The following is an 18,587-nucleotide window of genomic DNA, read 5'->3' as shown; positions in this document are numbered from 1 at the left end:
GTGACGGGCTCTTTGCACATCAATAGCCATAGAATCGATACATGTAAACAGTTTCTGCACCATGGGAAGTTCCAGCATTAGCAGCAGTCTGAGCACAGCGTCTATGGTCATTTTCCCTTGTCCGCAGAATGGCGGGGCAGCCAGACCCTGCACCCAGTGAATGCTAATGCCCAGAAATCCATTCTGTGTGCCAGGACGTTAATCAAGTAGGGATAACGCAGCAGAGCAATTGTGCCTGTGAGAATTACAGCTATTGTTGAATACTTAGTTATAACTGACGAGAACTTGGGCAGTGAAAACCTACTGGCAATCATGGCTGAAATACCATTAAAAACCAGAGCCGAGCTCTGCTCCAGCAACCTGTGATACTGTGATACTGTAACCTTCCGGGGTTCAAACCCGCCCGAATCACAAGCTCGGTTTCGGGCTTTTCTTCCGCTGCACAGTAACTCCACACACGAGCCACTGTCAGTCCACGGACAGGCCCCAGGTTTGCTTGGCACCCCCACAGGAACTGCTCCCGCACAGGGACCAGAGACAATCATCTCTGGGTCACCACGGTCATTATCTCCCCAGACTGTGACTGAGAGCCTTGTTCCAGTTCCATTTATTCTTGCGCAAACGCATCTGCAGTTTTCACCCCATTTATATTCCGGCATTTGCTCTGGTTGTTTCATCAGCTTTACAGATTAAACTTGAAAGTGTAATAAAATACAATTAAAAAGAGAAACTCATCACAAACATAAAGAAATCTCTTCTCTTCTACCCTGACAGCCTTTCAATGTTATGCTTCTGGCTTATCTTTTCAAATTCAAATATCTTTTTCAGTGGTGTAATAATTTACCACAATGCGTTGCAAATAACCTGGCTGAAACATGTACCGTTTCCAGCAAGTGACACTGTGCAACTGCACAAGGTGTAAACACAACCATTTTTGCCGCTTATGTGCGGAAAACGGGGGGACGAGCGCAGAGCTTGTTCTGCCACGTCGGAGCGAGTGCCCCATTTTGACAGGCGCCTGCCGCGCTCCTGCCCCGCGGGTGTGCCGCACGGGTTACCGCACGGGCTCCGGACGTTCCTCCAACTGCTGCGCTGCCCGTTCTCAGCCCGCGGGCTCCCACCGCCACCGCGTCAGCCGGAGGACACGACCTCCCTGCAAAACCAGCTTTTAAACACGCGGTAAACCTTGAACCCTGGCCTGAAGTTAAAGAATAACAGAGATGGACGCTAAACCAATGCTCAGCAAATATTAGTCGCATGCGGTGGACAGACGCTTCTCTGCTGTACCTCTAAATATTTCAGTGTAATGCAGAACATATCTTTAGTTTAATAAGGGTTTCTTTACATGGAACAATAACAAAAACCCTACACGCTTGGAAGCAGCTAGATGTTAATATTTTGTGCGGGTCCAGGCATCTCCCTCCTCCGCGGTCCATGGAACCGAGGGCTGCCTGTCCCCACCACTGCCAACACCGCCCCTGCCATCCCAGAACCCTCCTTCACTGCATCGCTTTCCTGCTGTCAACAGCAGCAATTCAAAGCACTGCAGAGGGCACTTATAAAATATTCACCGTGGTTAGGAAGCGACGGTTTCTTACATTTTGTACAGAATGACAGTTCCATCTACAGCAGCCTCTCTGGAAACATTGCTGGTACGGACCCTGCACCCTCTGCCCACACCAAGGCAGCAGGCACCACAAGCGAGCGCGGCAGCACCGGGCACCCGCGGGCACAGCCCCGCGGCCCTGCTCCACAAGGACCCGGAGCACACACCAGTACCAGCACCAGCAGCATTTCAGAGACCCGAGACTCATCTGACTGTCACAGCAGCTTTACGTTCATCTGCAGAAACAATTGTCATCGGGTTTTCCTGTGGGACAGTTACTAATTAAAAACGCCTTTTCTCCTTCTGGCCTCTCAGGCCAACGTGTATATACACACATCTGCCTCGCTATCTTTGTTTGCCCACAGCCGCCCATGCCCCGGGGCTGGAGTCCAATGACCAGAGCCCGTCCTCCGGTCACCCATCGCGTGTCCTGTTTGCTCTGCTCTCCCCGTCCCATTGGCGGGCAACGGTGGGAGGGGAACACCACCCAGAAACCCAGACAGGGGCTCAGCAAAACCCTTCACGCTGTGACATGTGAATTAGACCCCGAAACACACGGAAAAGCCCACTACTGATCATGAGAAACTCCTGGGCCTGGTTCGTGGAGACTGTCCCCCGCGCCCCAGCTGCGGCTCCGGAAAAGCCATTCCACTTCCTGCAGACACAAACGCCCACATCAAGCAGACTGCCCTCTCTGGGTGCCATGGCACTCTCTAGGTTTGGGAGGCATGGTTTCTCCATACAAAAGCATTCCAACTCTTTCCCAGTACCACACTTCTTCTTTCCCCGCTAACTTTTACACTTTAGTACAGCCTGTCAGACATGCCATAAGGCCCACAAGGTACATACACTCATGAGCTCTGGCTAACAGCACATACGTTCATTCATGAGGTATAGCTAACAAGATGAAAAAAATCTTTAAGTCTAAACAGCCACGCCAACAGTTTCAATAGGCCAATCAAATGAACTTGTTCAAATGCTCATCCACAGAACACAAGGTCCTCTGGACTGAAAAATTTACCCTTAAAATAGCTGATTTAAAGAAACAGAGAGAGAACATTGATTTTTATTAAAAATTAGGGACACAGTCCAACACCCGTCACTTCAATAGGTGCTGGATCAGAGAGCTCAAACAAGCAACGCATATCACCCTTCAGTGCTGTGTGCCGGTTTCGCCTCTTGTCCTCACGCCCCAGCACACGAACCACAAACCAAGCCAACCACACGCTGCAAACCACACCAACCTTCACGCAAATAAAAAGTATCATTATTATAAATAACACTTTAAAAGCACTATTTTTAACTGTAATTCAAACTGCATGGTCTCCAGCCAGCTCCAGAGCGTGGCAGACCCGCCTGTCCGGCAGCGTGGTACCTGCCCACCAATCCCAAATTAGCACGGGACTCGATGTTCTGCTGGCGTTTAAGAAGCGTCAAACAAACTGAATCTTGCTACACCAGCCACTCAGTTTCATTAACTGCCCCAGAGCGTTTGCTCATTTACCTGAACTTAAACCAGCGCCCTGGGTTACTGCTTACAGAGGGCTGATAAGAACGATTAATATTTAACATTCTCAAGTTCACGTACACGAAGTAGCTCCAACAAGCTATCCACGAGAATATCGTACCCCAAATCACCAGTCACACTGGAAACGCAGGTGCAATTCCCCAGCAGAAGGCACATTTCACAACATTAAAACACAGGTTCCTCTCTGCACCAGGGCACACCCGTTCAGCACACCGTCAGGGTGCTGAGTGCCAGTGTGGCAGTGACAACCCCTGCTACGCCAGAGGCACCACAGCCGGCCCCGTGCTCCTACAACCCACCAGCCTCCAGCAGCTGGGGCTGGACCTGCACCGGGCGCTGGAACCGCAGCCGGTGCTGCTGAGAACCAGCCCCGCCAGGCACCCAGAACCACAGCCCTGCCCAGTGACAGAACCTGCACCGGGCGCTGGAACCGCAGCCGGTTCTGCTGAGAACCAGCCCCGCCAGGCACCCAGAACCGCAGCCCTGCCCAGTGACAGAACCTGCACCGGGCGCTGGAACCGCAGCCCTGTCCCACCCCACGTCCCAGCAAAGCCCCGGGCAGTAACGTTGAACAGCCGTGCCGGGCACAGCCGTGCCGGTGCCACCTTCGCACAGCACAGCTGCACCACGGACACCGCGGCAGATCCTCATGCCAGTGTGAGAAGAGCAGCTCGCGGCCACAGCAAATAGCCCACCTCCCCGGGGACACAGATCCAGCTCGGTGCACCTGCTGTTCTGCTGTGTCCACTCAGAGTAAGTTTGCTCAGAAGACAAAGCAGTTTTCAGGAGCATTCTAGAACAGCAGGTGAGTTCCACATTTCACTTCATTTCATACAGAATCTATCCCGCAAACTTTTTTTAACTTAGTAAGCAGAGAGAATAATTTCTGAATCCCTGAATGAGCCTTGAAAGGAAATCACATGAAATTACTGCAAATTACATGTTGGAGTCCTCACTTGAACCTGAAAATAACTCATTTTTACTTGATCTTTATATGAACTCAAGTCTGCGTTCTACTTCATGAAAGTAAAAATTAATTCACTGAGATTACTATTAATAAAACAAGAACAGCATGTGCCGAACTGACTACCAATACAACCAAACACCAGCCAGAGGTTGGAAAGTGTTGTTTTAGTGCCAGCAGAAAGCTTTAGATCTTAAAATACACAAGCAAACAATCCCAAACAAAATTCAGGCTTCTGTAGATACAAACGATTCCTCTGAGACTAAACATAGACGTGAAAACGTTCAGAACACGGAGCCAATCCCGAGAAACAGCAGCGAGACGCCGCAGCGTCCGGCAGAGCGGACGCGCCGCAGCGCGCCACGGGGACTACTGACGGCCGTGAGATACATCCCTGCGGGCTACTACGGACTAACGCAGCAGATGCCCTGGTCCAAACCCAAAAATTACTGAAACACCTCAGCAGTATCTCCACATGAAAACGTTCTCAAGGCGGATATTTAGAGTAGACACTTACTGCAAACCAAAGAGAATTTCCCTCTCTCCTCCCCCACTTTTTTCCTTCAAAAACCCTCTTTCACAAGTGGATCTTCATCTCTCCATGTCAAATAAAAAAAGAGAATTAGTTTGGCCAGCGAACCAGTTCCTCTTTCAAACACCAATGCAGTGAGGTATTAAAGGTGAAGCACAAAAAAAGGAAGCCTCAAATTCATTTTACTTCCACCTGTATTCTGAGCACAACATCGTGTAACCTGGCAAACCAGTGAGCTCATGGCAACAGATTCAAAGCTCTGGTGATCTGAACTGCTATGTGATTACATAGGCAGCTAATTCCTATTATTTGCATCCAATTGCTAATAGCTTTTCCAAAGCCAGGCGTGCTTTTTTAAAGAGCTCGTGCATACAGTCACTAACCTTTCCCTCCCCACCCACGAGACCGTAAGGAACTCTTCCCTGTTCCACGGAGCGCGGGCTCCTTCTGCAAACAAGCGCACATTGGTGCGGCCACACACCAACACTGAATTACAGGCACAGGCACAAGGACCGGCCACATTACTCTCTGGTTTTGTTTCACAGCAGGTGTTTCACAGTGAGCTGGAGGATAAGATGTTCTTTGTTCTCAGACACTAGCCCATGCCAGTTGGGGTGGAGGCCCCAGCACAGCCAGACCTGAACCGCTGGGGCAGGGTCGCCTCAGCCCGGGCCGTCACGCTGGCGCTGGGACCCCCGCTCAGCAAAACGCTTCGGGGGGCTCTGTGCACGCTGCTCAGCTCCAGGAGCTGATCTGGACAAGGCCCTGTTGTTCCACCCCGAGCAACCTCACCCAGAAAGCCCCAGCCCCGCCGGGAACACGAACCACAGACGCCATCACACGTGCTCAAGCCAAAACACGCAGCCCCCTCCGATCCCATTAACCACATTGGCTTTTTGCACTACCCTCAGAGACGGCATGAAGGATGAGGGGGTGGACAGGGGAGGGCAAGTTTTCTGGTGATTTACTTCTAATCCAGCTCATTTCCCATAGCTATCTGTTCTATCAAGGGCATCAAATCCAGCACGCACCACAGGCACAACACCTCCTCTTTTGATTACTGAGTACTGAAATGTGAGTCACGCTGTAACAGCCAAAGACCAGAAGCCCACTTACTTGCCGGGCATAAGCTCGCTCCACCGCAGCCAGTCCAGAAGGGCAGTCTCAAGAAATGCGGAGCTGTACTATCCAGTAAATTTAATATCCAGTGCGAGAGGCAAACTTCTCCAGCTCACCAGAGGCTGTTCTGCAGGCTTCACTACGCTGCCTTTCACTCACCAACTGAAAAGCCTACAGCACGGCCCCTGAGCCTCCCTCACACCTGATCTCACTAATCTCACTAATTTGCTGTTTGTCCGAACACCTGTGGAGCTCCCAAACCCCGTTTCTACAGCCTGTAAAGTAGATAATTAATTCTTCTTTCAATACTTTTGTTAAATAGTGTTGCAGTTCTCAGTGCTTGGCCAGGAATTGCTACTGCTTCATTTTGTCTGGAGCTCAAGATCCATATTTTGCTCCCTGTTGTTTCTATGTGCAAGTTACCTGTAGCACGTAAACTGCTCACGGTTATCACGGGCCAGTTTACAAATGCTATAGCCATTCAGGCCTCAAACCAAAACGCAGCTTCTGCTTACTGACAGAAAATACCTTCCATAGCAGTAACAAATATGCTCTTCTTGCTTTAGTCCTCTGTCCACTTCAGAAATCTCTTTGAACACACAAAGAGAGCTCAGAACGCCTGGCGCTCAGCACCTGCACCAGTCTGGCACAGAGCGACCAGCTGTACCTGGGGAGCCCGCTCCCCCTACGGACACGCAGCTCACAGGAACCTCCACCCGCGGGGACGCGCTAGGGAAGGAAACAAAAGCCTTTTGTCTGAGGCCTTGGGATCACGATTTGTGAAAAGTACTTCAGTTCAGCGGAGCTGTAGCACCCAGGACTGGAATAACCTGTATGTTACTAAACACAGGATCTGTATAGAGTTTACATTTGGGAAGGAAAGTGTCTGCAATCTCACGTAAAACAATGACTATTTTTTTCTTTTTTTGTCACTACTCTTTGTCCCCAAACATTGATACTATAGCCATGTTATTTTTCCGTTTAGCCGGGGGAACAGGTGCAGAGGAATATAGAAAAGAAAACCAAAGCAGCCTACCGAACTGTGTTTAGGCAGCCCTACCACGGCCACTTGCTGGCTTCTCCTGTACACACTGCGCACAGGCCAGCAGGGCAGGTTTCGGCCGTGCCCCTGGCTGCTCACGGGATGTGAGAGGGAGGCCCAGCAACCTCCTGGTAAAACGCAGGAGGGATGGGAGGCTACAAAAACCTTCTGTCCTTTGGAAATGTCTAAGCGGCACACTTGGCCGCGGTCGCCACGTCCAGGATCGGCGCTGTGCCAGGGACGCACTGCCGGCCACGGCGGCTCGGACGGGCTGGGAGGGCCTGGGCTCAGGGAAGCACCGCGCTGGCCTGGGCAGGCTGAGCTCAGCACCCCAATAACTGCGTCTGCACAGGGGGCAGCTAAAGGAACCCAAGTTTTAGCTGCTGGCACCGGCTTACATCAACCTTGCTTAAATTCTATTCAGAACTATTTTGCTGGGGAAACAGAAATTTCATGGACAGTACACTGTTGGTCAGACTTTACACCCCTAACACGAAGATAGTGCTCAACATGAATTCTTTGTGTCACACGTGTCAGATGCTGAATCGTTATGTGGAATGCCAGGATGATCTAGAACTGATGTAATGAGTCTGATGATTGGGAAACTCAAATCAATTTCATTTACTGAGCCCCAGTAGGAACCAGAGGAGATCACGGTTTCCAGGTTAAATACCTTTGCTCTACTTCATGCTGCTCTAAGTTAATCTTTCTCTAGTAGTCAGAGTGGCCAGAACAGGTAATTTTTAACCACTAGCCATTGGCTCACAAGGGTCACAACATTTTCCCTCTTCTGACCTAAACTGTCCCAGCAATGTAAGCCTCACCTTTGGTGTACTGTGGGGTTAGTGCTGGTAAATGTGCTTCTTTGAATGTTAGTGACAGCTGATGCCCCTTGAATGCTACAGTAACCTGGGATAAACAGATAAATACCAGCTTTGCCCACTTCGAGCCCAAGAATTCTTGCAGCAATTTCCTCTTAAAAAACATATGGTCATATCCTAAACTGATGCAAGTCAGCGTGGATTCACTGAAATTAACAGGTCACGGGGACAAATTCAGTTACGTTGTTGGATATGGGTCAGTTTTCCCCATAAAAAGATCCAGCCTAAATCTCTGACCCGGGTCTGCCTGCGAGTCTTGAAGCAAGCTGGCCATGCCCACAGCTGGGGCCTTGCAACAGATTTCTCCACAGCTGAAACAGCCAACCCAAACCAGTTTGAGCCTATGGATTATATGCTCATTAGAGCTGGAGTAAAGCCATAAAGATACACCTCAGGTTCTCCTAATTGAATGACCATTAGCGCACCAGGTGTGAGGCTGGAATCTAGGGCAGGAAAACGGGTAAATACTGGGGTTCCAGACGACTGCAGAACCAGGGTCTTCCTGGACTGGTGTCTTCGTATTTCCCTTTTAGACCTCTGCACCTTACAGCATCCCATTCTTCAGATCAGAATCTCCTGCTCTAACTCCCTCTCCAACTCAGGCTCTAGTTTCCCATCTCCCTCCAAACTGCACCTGACTTTAACCTGAGGATTGTGATAAATGAGCTGGATGACACGGGGTCTTAGGCCATGCCAGGGAGGAAGAGAAAGCTCTCCCCACTTACTCTACACACGCACCACGATCCTTCTCTATGTTAGTTTTCTTTCACGTGAAGTTCAGACTATTCTAAGTATAGGGGAAAGAGAGACAAACAAAAACAAGGAGAACTGATTCAGGTGAGTCTCTTTCACATCAAGTAAATGAACCTGATTTGAAAGTCCTCAGTTTGAACTGAATGGTGAAACTGGCTTTTGGAACCTAGCCCATATAAATAAAGTAATAACTGTGCTTTTAAAGCCCTTTCAAACAGGCTTTCTAAATGAGCTTTGTTGAACACATAATCTATTAATGGTGAAAATTACCCAGCTGCAACGGTTTATTCTTCTGAAGAGATATATACCACTCACAAACCATTTTGCAATAGAATAAAACAATCCTCCTAATATACTAATGAGATCTTCATGCACAGAATATTTAACTCCTTTTTTTTTGCCAAAATTGTTGTTCTTAGTTTGAGAATTTCCTAATTAAGGTTTTGCAGAGCCCAAACATAGCTTCTTACTGTTTGTTAGATCCTCCCAGTGTGAAAAGCTTCCTACCATAGCCTGATTTTTGCCCTGTGGTAAGTTGTTATTCCTTCCGTTCTGGAGCTATTCTGCACTCCATTCCCCAGCCTCCTATTTCCCCCCTCATATCCTCCACATTTTATATAAGAAAAAGGATAGTAAAGAACTCCCGTACGGATCAAACGTTGACCTTCGTACAGGGACGCCCTGGTCAACAGGAGCTGTGCACGCCAAGTGGAACCTCAGGGTCACGGAACACGAGGGCTGAAGGGACCTGCGGAGGCCAGCGCACTCCGTGCTCCCTCTGAGCGGCGCCCGCTTCAAAGCCAGACTGACCTTCAAAGCCGGACCATTGTGCTCGGGGTCAGACCTACATATTTTCAAGGGAAGCGAAGAGTTTGGACCTCCGATGAGTGTGCAATCTGTATTGCATTATTTGTCCCTGTGTCAACTTCAGTAACATTTAAACAATCCAGTTCCCTTTTTTTTCAGGAATTTCCAAATAATCTGGCATTTCATGCCAAACAAGCGCGGATGTCGCAATGCGGCTGGGACTCGGCGCGGCTCCGCGTGCGGCGGCCGTCCCTCGCTACATCACCCAGCGCCATTTCTGCCCCACAAACACAACCCTGGAAACAGCACGAAAGTGGCGTTTCCTCTGGGACTAAAAGCAGCACATTTTAGTCTTTCTCCGCTGGTTTTGGACAATATGTGGCATTTTGCCTTTTTTATTATTATTATTCGAGGTCTATTGCCCTCCTTTTTTGATTAAGCAAATTGTCAGATACCTTCTGTAGACTTAAGATGCACATCTGTATTTTCAGAAGGGCAGATGGAGTTTGCACACAGAACTCTGGTATAATTGTATAGTAATTTTTAAATAAATACTTTCCCCACACCTTGTTCTACTACTATGGGCAGACCATGAACTAGTACTACTACTACTGCGAGTAATTCCATCATCTTTATCCCGTGTGCACGCACAAGCCCCAAACGCGAAACTCTTCATGAAAAATAAAGCAGTACCAGCATCCAAAAAGCAGACCCTGCTTCAGGAGGCTTTTCTGAAGACATGAAGGGCAGAAGGTAACACCAAGGCTGGGAGCACCACGGAAAAGCCCCAACCAGTGGGACTCTAATCAAGAAAATAGCTGTAACTGGGGGTATATTTTTCCCCATATTACAGGAATTCTCTCAGCAGTAACAACCAGGGCAGATTCCGCCCGCACTGCACAAGTCTGCGCAAAGAGCGTACGGACGGACAATGCTGTCCTGGTCTTTCAGCAGCCAGTGGAAACGTACGTTTTGGCTTCAGCAATGCTGGTTTGTCTGACATCTTAGGGACCGGCCAGGCAGTGATTCACTCCAGAACCTCCCCACCACCTTCCCAGTCTTTCTAAGGATGAGAAAGGAGACGGCACCGGTGCAGCCGAGGGCTGCCCAGCCCGCGGAGCTGACAGGCGGCCACGGGCTGCTCTCCTGCCCAGCCCCTGCAGTCCGGCAGCACACATCACTGGCACTTTTATCCTAAAGCCAGTGACGAGGATTGTGCTGTTACGAAACGCTTGATTCCACTGTGTTTCTCCAATACCCCATCATATGGCACAGAGCGTGAAAGCTAGAACTCAGGCATGTGCTCTTTTTATCTTCCTGGCTCATTTAATTCTCTGCTTCCCTACTAAATGTCACCTGTTGGCACCACTAATTTGTGCTTTGTGCTAATGAAAATCTTTAACAAAACCGGAAAAGGGTACGGTGAAGCAGTCGGATCATCCACACTAGGCAACCAACACCGCTTTTAAAACTAAGGCTATAAAAACATGTCATTAGATCCCTGAGAATGATAGATTTTGGAGTTCTTTTGTAGGGGAAAAAACTGTTCCTGAAGTGCATGTGCAGTGATGAGACTGCTGAGAAGCTATAAACACAGCCTTGCTACTGCACAGGAGGCACAGGGCAGTGCCTTTGTTCAGGACTGCTGACGGCAACGCTTGTGTTACTGGTGCACCACAGGCTGGACAAACCTACGCTGTGATTAGAAACCGCATCTTAGCAAACAGCAGGAGCTGTCGGGTTGTGCGGTGGTTCTCTGACGCTGGAGGGACGCGTCCAGCCACAACCAGTGAAGTCATCTCGTTCCTCGCTTTCGCGAAGCATTATACTGAAAACTCTGCTTTTTAAATAAAATATTACTACTCCTCAGGACTGTTCCAAAATATTTGTTCTAACGGAACAGAAGCACGGTAATGGAAGTAGGCAATGAAATGCTAATTAGTTAACTCTCAGGAAGGTTACTGCACGGAAGGTGTGACTTTAATTCACGTTTAGAGAAATCTCAGGTTCCAATCCCAAACTGGCCTTCACAAAAAATGTAAAACCGATCGTGCCCTAAGTGTGGGGTTTATGCAATGCTCTAGCTGTTGATTATCCAGATGAGCTCCTGAAACGCGTGTCTGACTCCTGTTTTGCCACTGGCGCCAGACAGGCTAAACTGAAGTTAGCCTTCCTCCTGCTCTCCTTTCTGCGGGAAAGGAAAGCCTAACAAAACCGTGACACGGTCCTCCAGAGTTCTCGAAGCTCCTGCGCAGAGAAAACCAGTACATCTGAACTGAAAAATTCAAAACGATTTGTAAGCCCCAGCAGTGCAGAGCAAGAGCAGCACTGTGATGTGAGGAACCGAGGAAATCAGCCTCACTGAAGAAGGAAGCAACTGATATGAAGACAGAGTCAAGACTCTTCATCTCGGGGTTAATCGGTACAGGCAGCTGAAAGAAACCTGTACTTTGCACGTTTCCCTGCCCAGAGATGCGCTCCGAAGGGACACAGAAGACTGAGCTGAGAGCTTTCTTCCGTTCTGTAGCCTGTCTGACTAAAGGTGACGCCGGCTCTGGGCAGTGAGGGCCGCCCCCTCCCCCAGATCAATATTTTAATATCACTTATCAGAAAGAGAATTAATTGTTTACTTTAAAACCTCAGGATCCCATAAAGGGCGAGAGAAAGGTGTCCACTGGAACCAGAGGCTTCCAACCACTGCCGACGGCTGCTGGGAACTCGTAAAAGCAAACCACGACCGCCAAGACCTGAACGCAGTGATATTCAGCACAGTGTCGTGCAAGAGAACCTCAGATCCGACGAGCCCCGACGACACACCAGAGGGTCATTTGGCAGTTGTGTCAGATGGTAAGTGCCTTCCACTGCTTCATTCATCTGAGCAAAAGGAAATGCTAAAATGTACTAATGCAAATAAAATAGTGCAGGAGAATTCTGAATAGCAAGCACTTCAGCATACCGTAATATCCACAAATGCCTGGGGCCTGTCTGCGTAATTTAACAGGATTTAATGTCTTGCATCTGGCGATCTCTGCCTGGACTTTTAAAGAGATTGGCTTTTATTCATGTCAGTGGGCAAGCAACCCTATACGTCCATCGTTTCAAAAAAGGGGGCGGCAGGGAAGCCGACGGCTCGACCTCCCCAGGGCTACAGGGGTGCTTCCAAGTCCAGATGTACAAAGGGGCAGGTTCTGGGATCCATCAGGACACTTCTCGAAAAACCCACTTGTTCTTCACATTGATCTTCTCAACTGGAACACTCTAATAATATTCTTTATATAAATGTCTAGCAAAAGAGAAGCAAAAAGTGGATTTTTTTCCCCCTGATGTTTATACTTGGCTTTCTCCCCGTCCAGTAACTTTCCTGTTCTTTCAGGTTTCTTCCCCCATTGTGGTACCAAAATCTAGAGGCCATTTCTCCTCCTTTCATTACCTACTGTCTTGGAAATATCTCTGTTGAATTGCTAGAAACCTCCATGTAGCTGTGGAACTATAAAACCACCTGCTTGCAGCTGCACCATTTGCCTGGCTATCCACTTTCACAGCCATTTCGCAGGAAAGTCTAGAGGCGCTTCTGCTCTTTGCGCCGCCAGCAACAGTCACTTTTTCTCAGAAAGCTTAATTAGAGTAGGATCCGGCACGACCTTTCTCCTCTGCTGCAGAGAGAAGGCCGAATAAAATGTGTATGAGGAAAGTTAAGGGGAAATCACAATAACATTGTGATGAATTATAAAGCAAGGTACAGTACTTATGTTCCTTTGGCATTCATTTCCCACTATCACCTATAGGCATAGGCACATTTATTAAAAATAGACTTGCAGACCTCAGGTCTAGAACTGCAAGCTGCATCCTAACTAGACAGAGCGAGTTCTGGGTGTGCCTGTGTATCTGCCGTCAGTAATTCAAAGAACGGAATGCTGCTTTGGTGCTGCAGCTCCTTACCCTCCTCAGGAGATGTCTGCTCTGTAGCTGTGCTGGCACAGTGGCCTCACCCGTGGCCGTGCAGACCTGTCCCACAGGTCTGTGTGTGTGTGTTCACATGCACACCTGTTTCCACTACAGCATGTACAGACTCAGAACACAGATAAAACCAGTGAAAGATGAAAAGCACGTGGAAAAGGTTCAGCTCTGCCCAAGCATCTATAGGATTGCTTCCTTGACAAGGATGGCAATGACAGAGCAGTCGCAGTACTCACGTTTGAAAACCACACCAGGCTGCCCTGGCAACCAGCCAGTGAAGGCTTCTTTCTCTGCTAGTACCAGCCAAGGGCCACTCAGAGCTCAGCCTGATGAACCAGTTGATGCTTCACTGAGGCTTCACTAGATGTACTTGTGAATCAGTAGCTACGCTAGTCCAGACCCCAGTGAGTTTGCATTGACTGATCAACACTGGTTGAACCAGATTACGTTTAGGAAAGAGATCCAGAAAAGACACAAGGCTGGATCAGAAGGTAAGGATCGCAGAGGAAATACCTTGCTACACTGCGCAGTGTGCTGGCGGTTCAGATGCATTCAGTCCATGCAGGCAGCCAGGTAGTTCATGCGTTAGTGTCTCCTCTCTGCTGGCACTTCACCTCTTCAGGCTGTAGAACAGAGTGAGCTGTACTTCCCTACCTGAAAATCTGCATACAAATATCTGTATTTGAGAGCCCCGTGCCCTCACCCTCAACCATGTCTTGTTACAGCTCCGTCCAGGGCAGCCCTCGCCCTGCATCTCGGCTGGCGAGCGGGTGCTTCTCTGGATCATTTCCCTGGGAGGCCGCCAGCCCCAGGGCTTCAGCTGGCCTGTGCTGGCTGCCCACGCACAAAACCTCCGTCTGGGGCACACAGAGGTGCACGTGTCACAAACTGCAGCCTGCCCTCATTCGAGCTGGGTTCTGCCTCTCCTGCTTACACAAGCTGGCATTTAAAATGGTGACCAATTGGTCTCCACAAGTACAGAAATGTGATTTTCCTCCCTAGCCGTACCACGTTCAGTGTACGTACCTCAGACATTCAGATTCTACAGACAGCGGGTGACAGACACGTGTGCCTCTCGTTTGTAGCTGGAATGCACAACAGGAGCGCTGACAGCACACTGAGAATAAAGCAGAGGTGTTTAGGGGTTAATGTGTGAGTGGGACGCCTCACCCGGGCCGTGAATTAGGAACTCGAACCATGAGGCTGACAGGAAGGCGAAGTGCACGGGCAGAGTGCCCTGAGGATGTGAGTCTGACTTTTGAATGCTAAAATGAAACCAGGTCCAGAACTACTGGAGTCCCGTTTTATTACAAATGGGTAAGAAACGCTGCCAATTATGTAAAAATGGGAATGCATTTACTGAGCTTAAAAAAAGAACCAAACAACTCCATCCCCTCCCATGGTGCTTCTAACCAGTCCACACAACATTCTTATTTGAGCCAAAAATTCAAGTTTTCAGTAGCTCCAAAAACATTTCTGTACTCAGCACATACAAAATCTACTCAAATTCACACAAAATGGAACATAAACATTTCATGTACTCTGCTCTCCTTGAAAGACTTTGAACAGTTCCATGGGAATAAAGGAATTCCACTCTGCGGTCTGTCTCCCCTTCTTTTTTCCCCACAAGTTAGCAGATCATTACATTTACCAACCAGCCACTGGCATTACTTGTTATTCCTGTTACTGCACGGTCAGCAGCTGGCCTGCACTCTCACAGAGCTTCGTTCCGTCTGCACAGGCCAGTTGTTTCTTCCAGTCAATATGCAATATGATCCGCTGAGGAAAAAGTGGATCCATGGAAGGATGAGATACAAAGGCTACTCCTATTCACCCAAGCTCCAGTTTCTCATCTCCTCCCTTCCCCGTGCTCCTTTCTCTGTTTTCTCTGCAGTATTTGGCTGTGATGATGACACGTGACTGAATTCCCACGCTTTAAGAAATCCCTGTGCATCGTGTGACCCTCAGTTACTGGTTCTTAGTCCACTCCTGACCAACAGGATCTTTTAGGGGATTTTTTATACTCGCTGAGAATGTGCAGAAATGTTATCAGACCTGCAGGCTAAACAAACGCAAACCCCAGTCTGTGCTACTGAGCCGAAAAGCCTGTTCTGGGCAGAGCCGAGCCCCAGCGCTGTGTGCTGGCTCCAGCGCCCACTGCTCTGCTGCACAGCCGAGCTCCAGCGCTGCGTGCTGGCTCCAGCGCCCACTGCTCTGCTGCGGAGCCGAGCCCCAGCGCTGCGTGCTGGCTCCAGCGCCCACTGCTCTGCTGCAGAGCCGAGCCCCAGCGCTGCGTGCTGGCTCCAGCGCCTACTGCTCTGCTGCAGAGCCGAGCTCCAGCGCTGCGTGCTGGCTCCAGCGCCTACTGCTCTGCTGCAGAGCCGAGCCCCAGCGCTGCGTGCTGGCTCCAGCGCCCACTGCTCTGCTGCAGAGCCGAGCCCCAGCGCTGCGTGCTGGCTCCAGCGCCTACTGCTCTGCTGCAGAGCCGAGCTCCAGCGCTGCGTGCTGGCTCCAGCGCCTACTGCTCTGCTGCAGAGCCGAGCTCCAGCGCTGCGTGCTGGCTCCAGCGCCCACTGCTCTGCTGCAGAGCCGAGCCCCAGCGCTGCGTGCTGGCTCCAGCGCCCACTGCTCTGCTGCAGAGCCGAGCCCCAGCGCTGCGTGCTGGCTCCAGCGCCCACTGCTCTGCTGCAGAGCCGAGCCCCAGCGCTGCGTGCTGGCTCCAGCGCCCACTGCTCTGCTGCAGAGCCGAGCTCCAGCGCTGCGTGCTGGCTCCAGCGCCCACTGCTCTGCTGCAGAGCCGAGCTCCAGCGCTGCGTGCTGGCTCCAGCGCCCACTGCTCTGCTGCAGAGCCGAGCCCCAGCGCTGCGTGCTGGCTCCAGCGCCCACTGCTCTGCTGCAGAGCCGAGCCCCAGCGCTGCGTGCTGGCTCCAGCGCCCACTGCTCTGCTGCAGAGCCGAGCCCCAGCGCTGCGTGCTGGCTCCAGCGCCCACTGCTCTGCTGCAGAGCCGAGCTCCAGCGCTGCGTGCTGGCTCCAGCGCCCACTGCTCTGCTGCAGAGCTGTTAACGGGCAGAGTCAAACAGGGAAGCGGGACTGGCACTACAGACCAACCCGCTGTTTGCCAAGCGGGCTAGCTCTAAAATGCTGATAAAAACAAGTATATGGAAAACAAGTATAATCTCTAGCGTGATGATTTCTCAGATCTAGCATAGCCCTGTAAAAGTCAAGCACTTATTTTGAGCTGTCTCCGTCAATAAAAGAAAGATGAGAGTGATTCAACCCTCCCTCCCTATCTTTGTCTCTTAGGACAGGATTATTTCCCCAAGGTGCCTGTCCACCTCCTCTGGACACTTAAAGTTACTTAGCTTTAGATTACTACAGCTATCTGAGACAAAATATTCATCCCCAAGAAATCTGGAATCCTGCCTCCCACCACGTACAAATACGCGTAACCATGGTCTTTTCTCTGTGCTTTGCAGGCCTCTGAAGTCCGTGCTGAAGTCTGCGACGTGTATATATTACTCTGCTGCTGCCCGAGCTGTGGAGTGTGACAATGGTGTTTGTGTCCTGGCTATCAAACGCCATTATCACACTAAATAGCTACTGGTAGACAAGACATCAATTCAGAAAAGTATGTCAACTGTAGCAATACATCTTCCCTTCATGCTGAGGAATAAATAGATTTTTTACATATATGCCAGGATGACTCCGCTCTTTCTTTTATAAGCAAACCCACCACAGTACGTGGGAAATAGACACTTTGCTACATTCCCATTGTAAAGCACACAAGTCGTATTAAGGAATCATCAGTACAATGTCATCCTTAGGAGTGTGGATTTCGTCAGGGCCAATGGGGTTGTGATCACCTCTGAAAAACCAGGCCAGCCTGGGATTTTCTTTTTGCTGTTGGACTGACCGTGACAATAGAACACCGAAGCCAGTCGGCTGATGTACTCAAGTTCCAGCTCTTATTCTGGCACCAAATTAAAGCATACGTTTGGAACATTAATTGACTGAGATGCTCATGACATTTTTCAAACACAACACTTTCCAAGATTCTGATAAAAAGCTACTACCTCTAACTTGAAACATCATATATTCTAGTTTCAAATGCTTTCAGCTTTGTTCCCTTCTGTGTCACAATGTACATATGATTTGAGCTCCACGCTCAAGCCCATTGTCTTATATTCTAAACCTACCGGTTTGGGCGGTGCCACAATTTCCTCATAAAAATTCTTCTGAGAGCTATTACTCCTCCTTTCTAATGTTTCCTGCCTTACATAGGACGGTCATTCAAACACTTTTCTGTGGCAGCAGAAGCAGCCTTTTGGTGTGTGCCACAAAAGCCTTCTGCCGGCTCCTGATGACAAGTCCGTCCCTGCATGTCACCTGCTGGATGGACCCGTCAGGTCAGACTGCAGCTGTGACACTGTGCTGCCCCGTGCGCACAAACCCAGCCAGGGCACACAAGCTGCTCTCCTCGCCTGATCCCTGCGCTCCCACCGCAACAGCAACCGCAGATCTGCTGGGTGGTGAGGGAACCTCAACTTCATGCGGCGAGTGAGCTGCCAGTTGTGTAAAACGGCTGCAGGTTCTTTGTGGGCAGGGTGGAAAGGGAAAGGCGAGGGCTGGGCTGCCCCGTGCCAGAAGCTTGAGCCCTATCCATTTCTTTAGAGAAATGAATTGGATAGGCTGATGTAGTGGGGCAGATCCAAAACATCTGGCACAGACTGGGCATCTGTAAGAGCGCTAAGCAGTAACACCAATGAGGAACACTGTTCTGCCACCATCGCAAACCAAGCAACCTCAGTCATCCAGAAACAGACAGAATCCAGCAGCAACAGAATCTCTCCCAAAGCCAGTATTCTCCTGTTGTCCAAGACTCAGTAAATCACAGCACCTTCACACCCACTGTGTTTTATGGCACACTCATAGTGAAATCAGCAGGCCTGCAGGTAATTACGGCTTATTTCTCCAATGGTCTTTGCTGAGAACAAGCTTCTAGCTGAGGGCATCTTTTTGCAGGTAACTCGAGGGCGGGAGTGAGCAAGAGAGCTGGAACTCCTTTCTCTTTTCTCTGGCTTTGCAGGACGAAAGGACAAGTGACCTCGTCTGCAAGGCCCCCTGTGTAACGTATTCACAGTAGCTACTTTTCTTCTCAACCTTTGATTGAGAGAGAAATGAGGCCCCTCCCCTCCCTCATCAGCCTGCAGTGCTTTCCAGGGAGCCTGAACCAGTCTTGCTTGCCCTTCTGATTACTGGCACTGCAGTTTTTCTTATGTGAAGAACATCTTATGCTGTTTCTCTCCTCCCACTCAGTCAGCCTCGTGCTGCTTGCCTGAGCACAATATCCATATCACATTAACAGCAGGAGCTGGGGATCGGGGCTGTCATTTAGTT

The 18,587-nt window shown here is 49.8% G+C and overlaps 1 protein-coding gene across 3 annotated transcripts in view; it reads right to left on the bottom strand.

The window, feature by feature from the left end:
• LOC135575255 (alpha-protein kinase 2-like) overlaps positions 1-18,587 on the bottom strand; it is a 59,270-nt gene that overhangs the window by 2,655 nt on the left and 38,028 nt on the right. The window contains exons 11-12 of one of the 3 annotated variants that reach the window (XR_010468628.1): positions 14,216-14,306; positions 13,703-13,812 (exon numbers count right to left, since the gene is read on the bottom strand). The exons of 1 other annotated variant lie outside the window; for it this stretch is intronic. Coding sequence is in view for 1 of the 2 variants with exons in the window: in XM_065044490.1 (XP_064900562.1) it covers positions 14,225-14,306 (82 nt within the window). In the remaining variant the exon portion in view is untranslated. Of the gene's footprint in view, positions 1-13,702; positions 13,813-14,183; positions 14,307-18,587 lie in introns of those variants that run through there. One more of the 3 variants, XM_065044490.1, reaches the window with a different exon arrangement.

The sequence above is a fragment of the Columba livia genome, chromosome W (assembly GCF_036013475.1).
Source record: "Columba livia isolate bColLiv1 breed racing homer chromosome W, bColLiv1.pat.W.v2, whole genome shotgun sequence".
NCBI lineage: Eukaryota > Metazoa > Chordata > Aves > Columbiformes > Columbidae > Columba > Columba livia.
The sequence above is the reverse complement of the archived record's forward strand: the minus strand, read 5'-3'. Positions and strand labels throughout refer to the sequence as shown.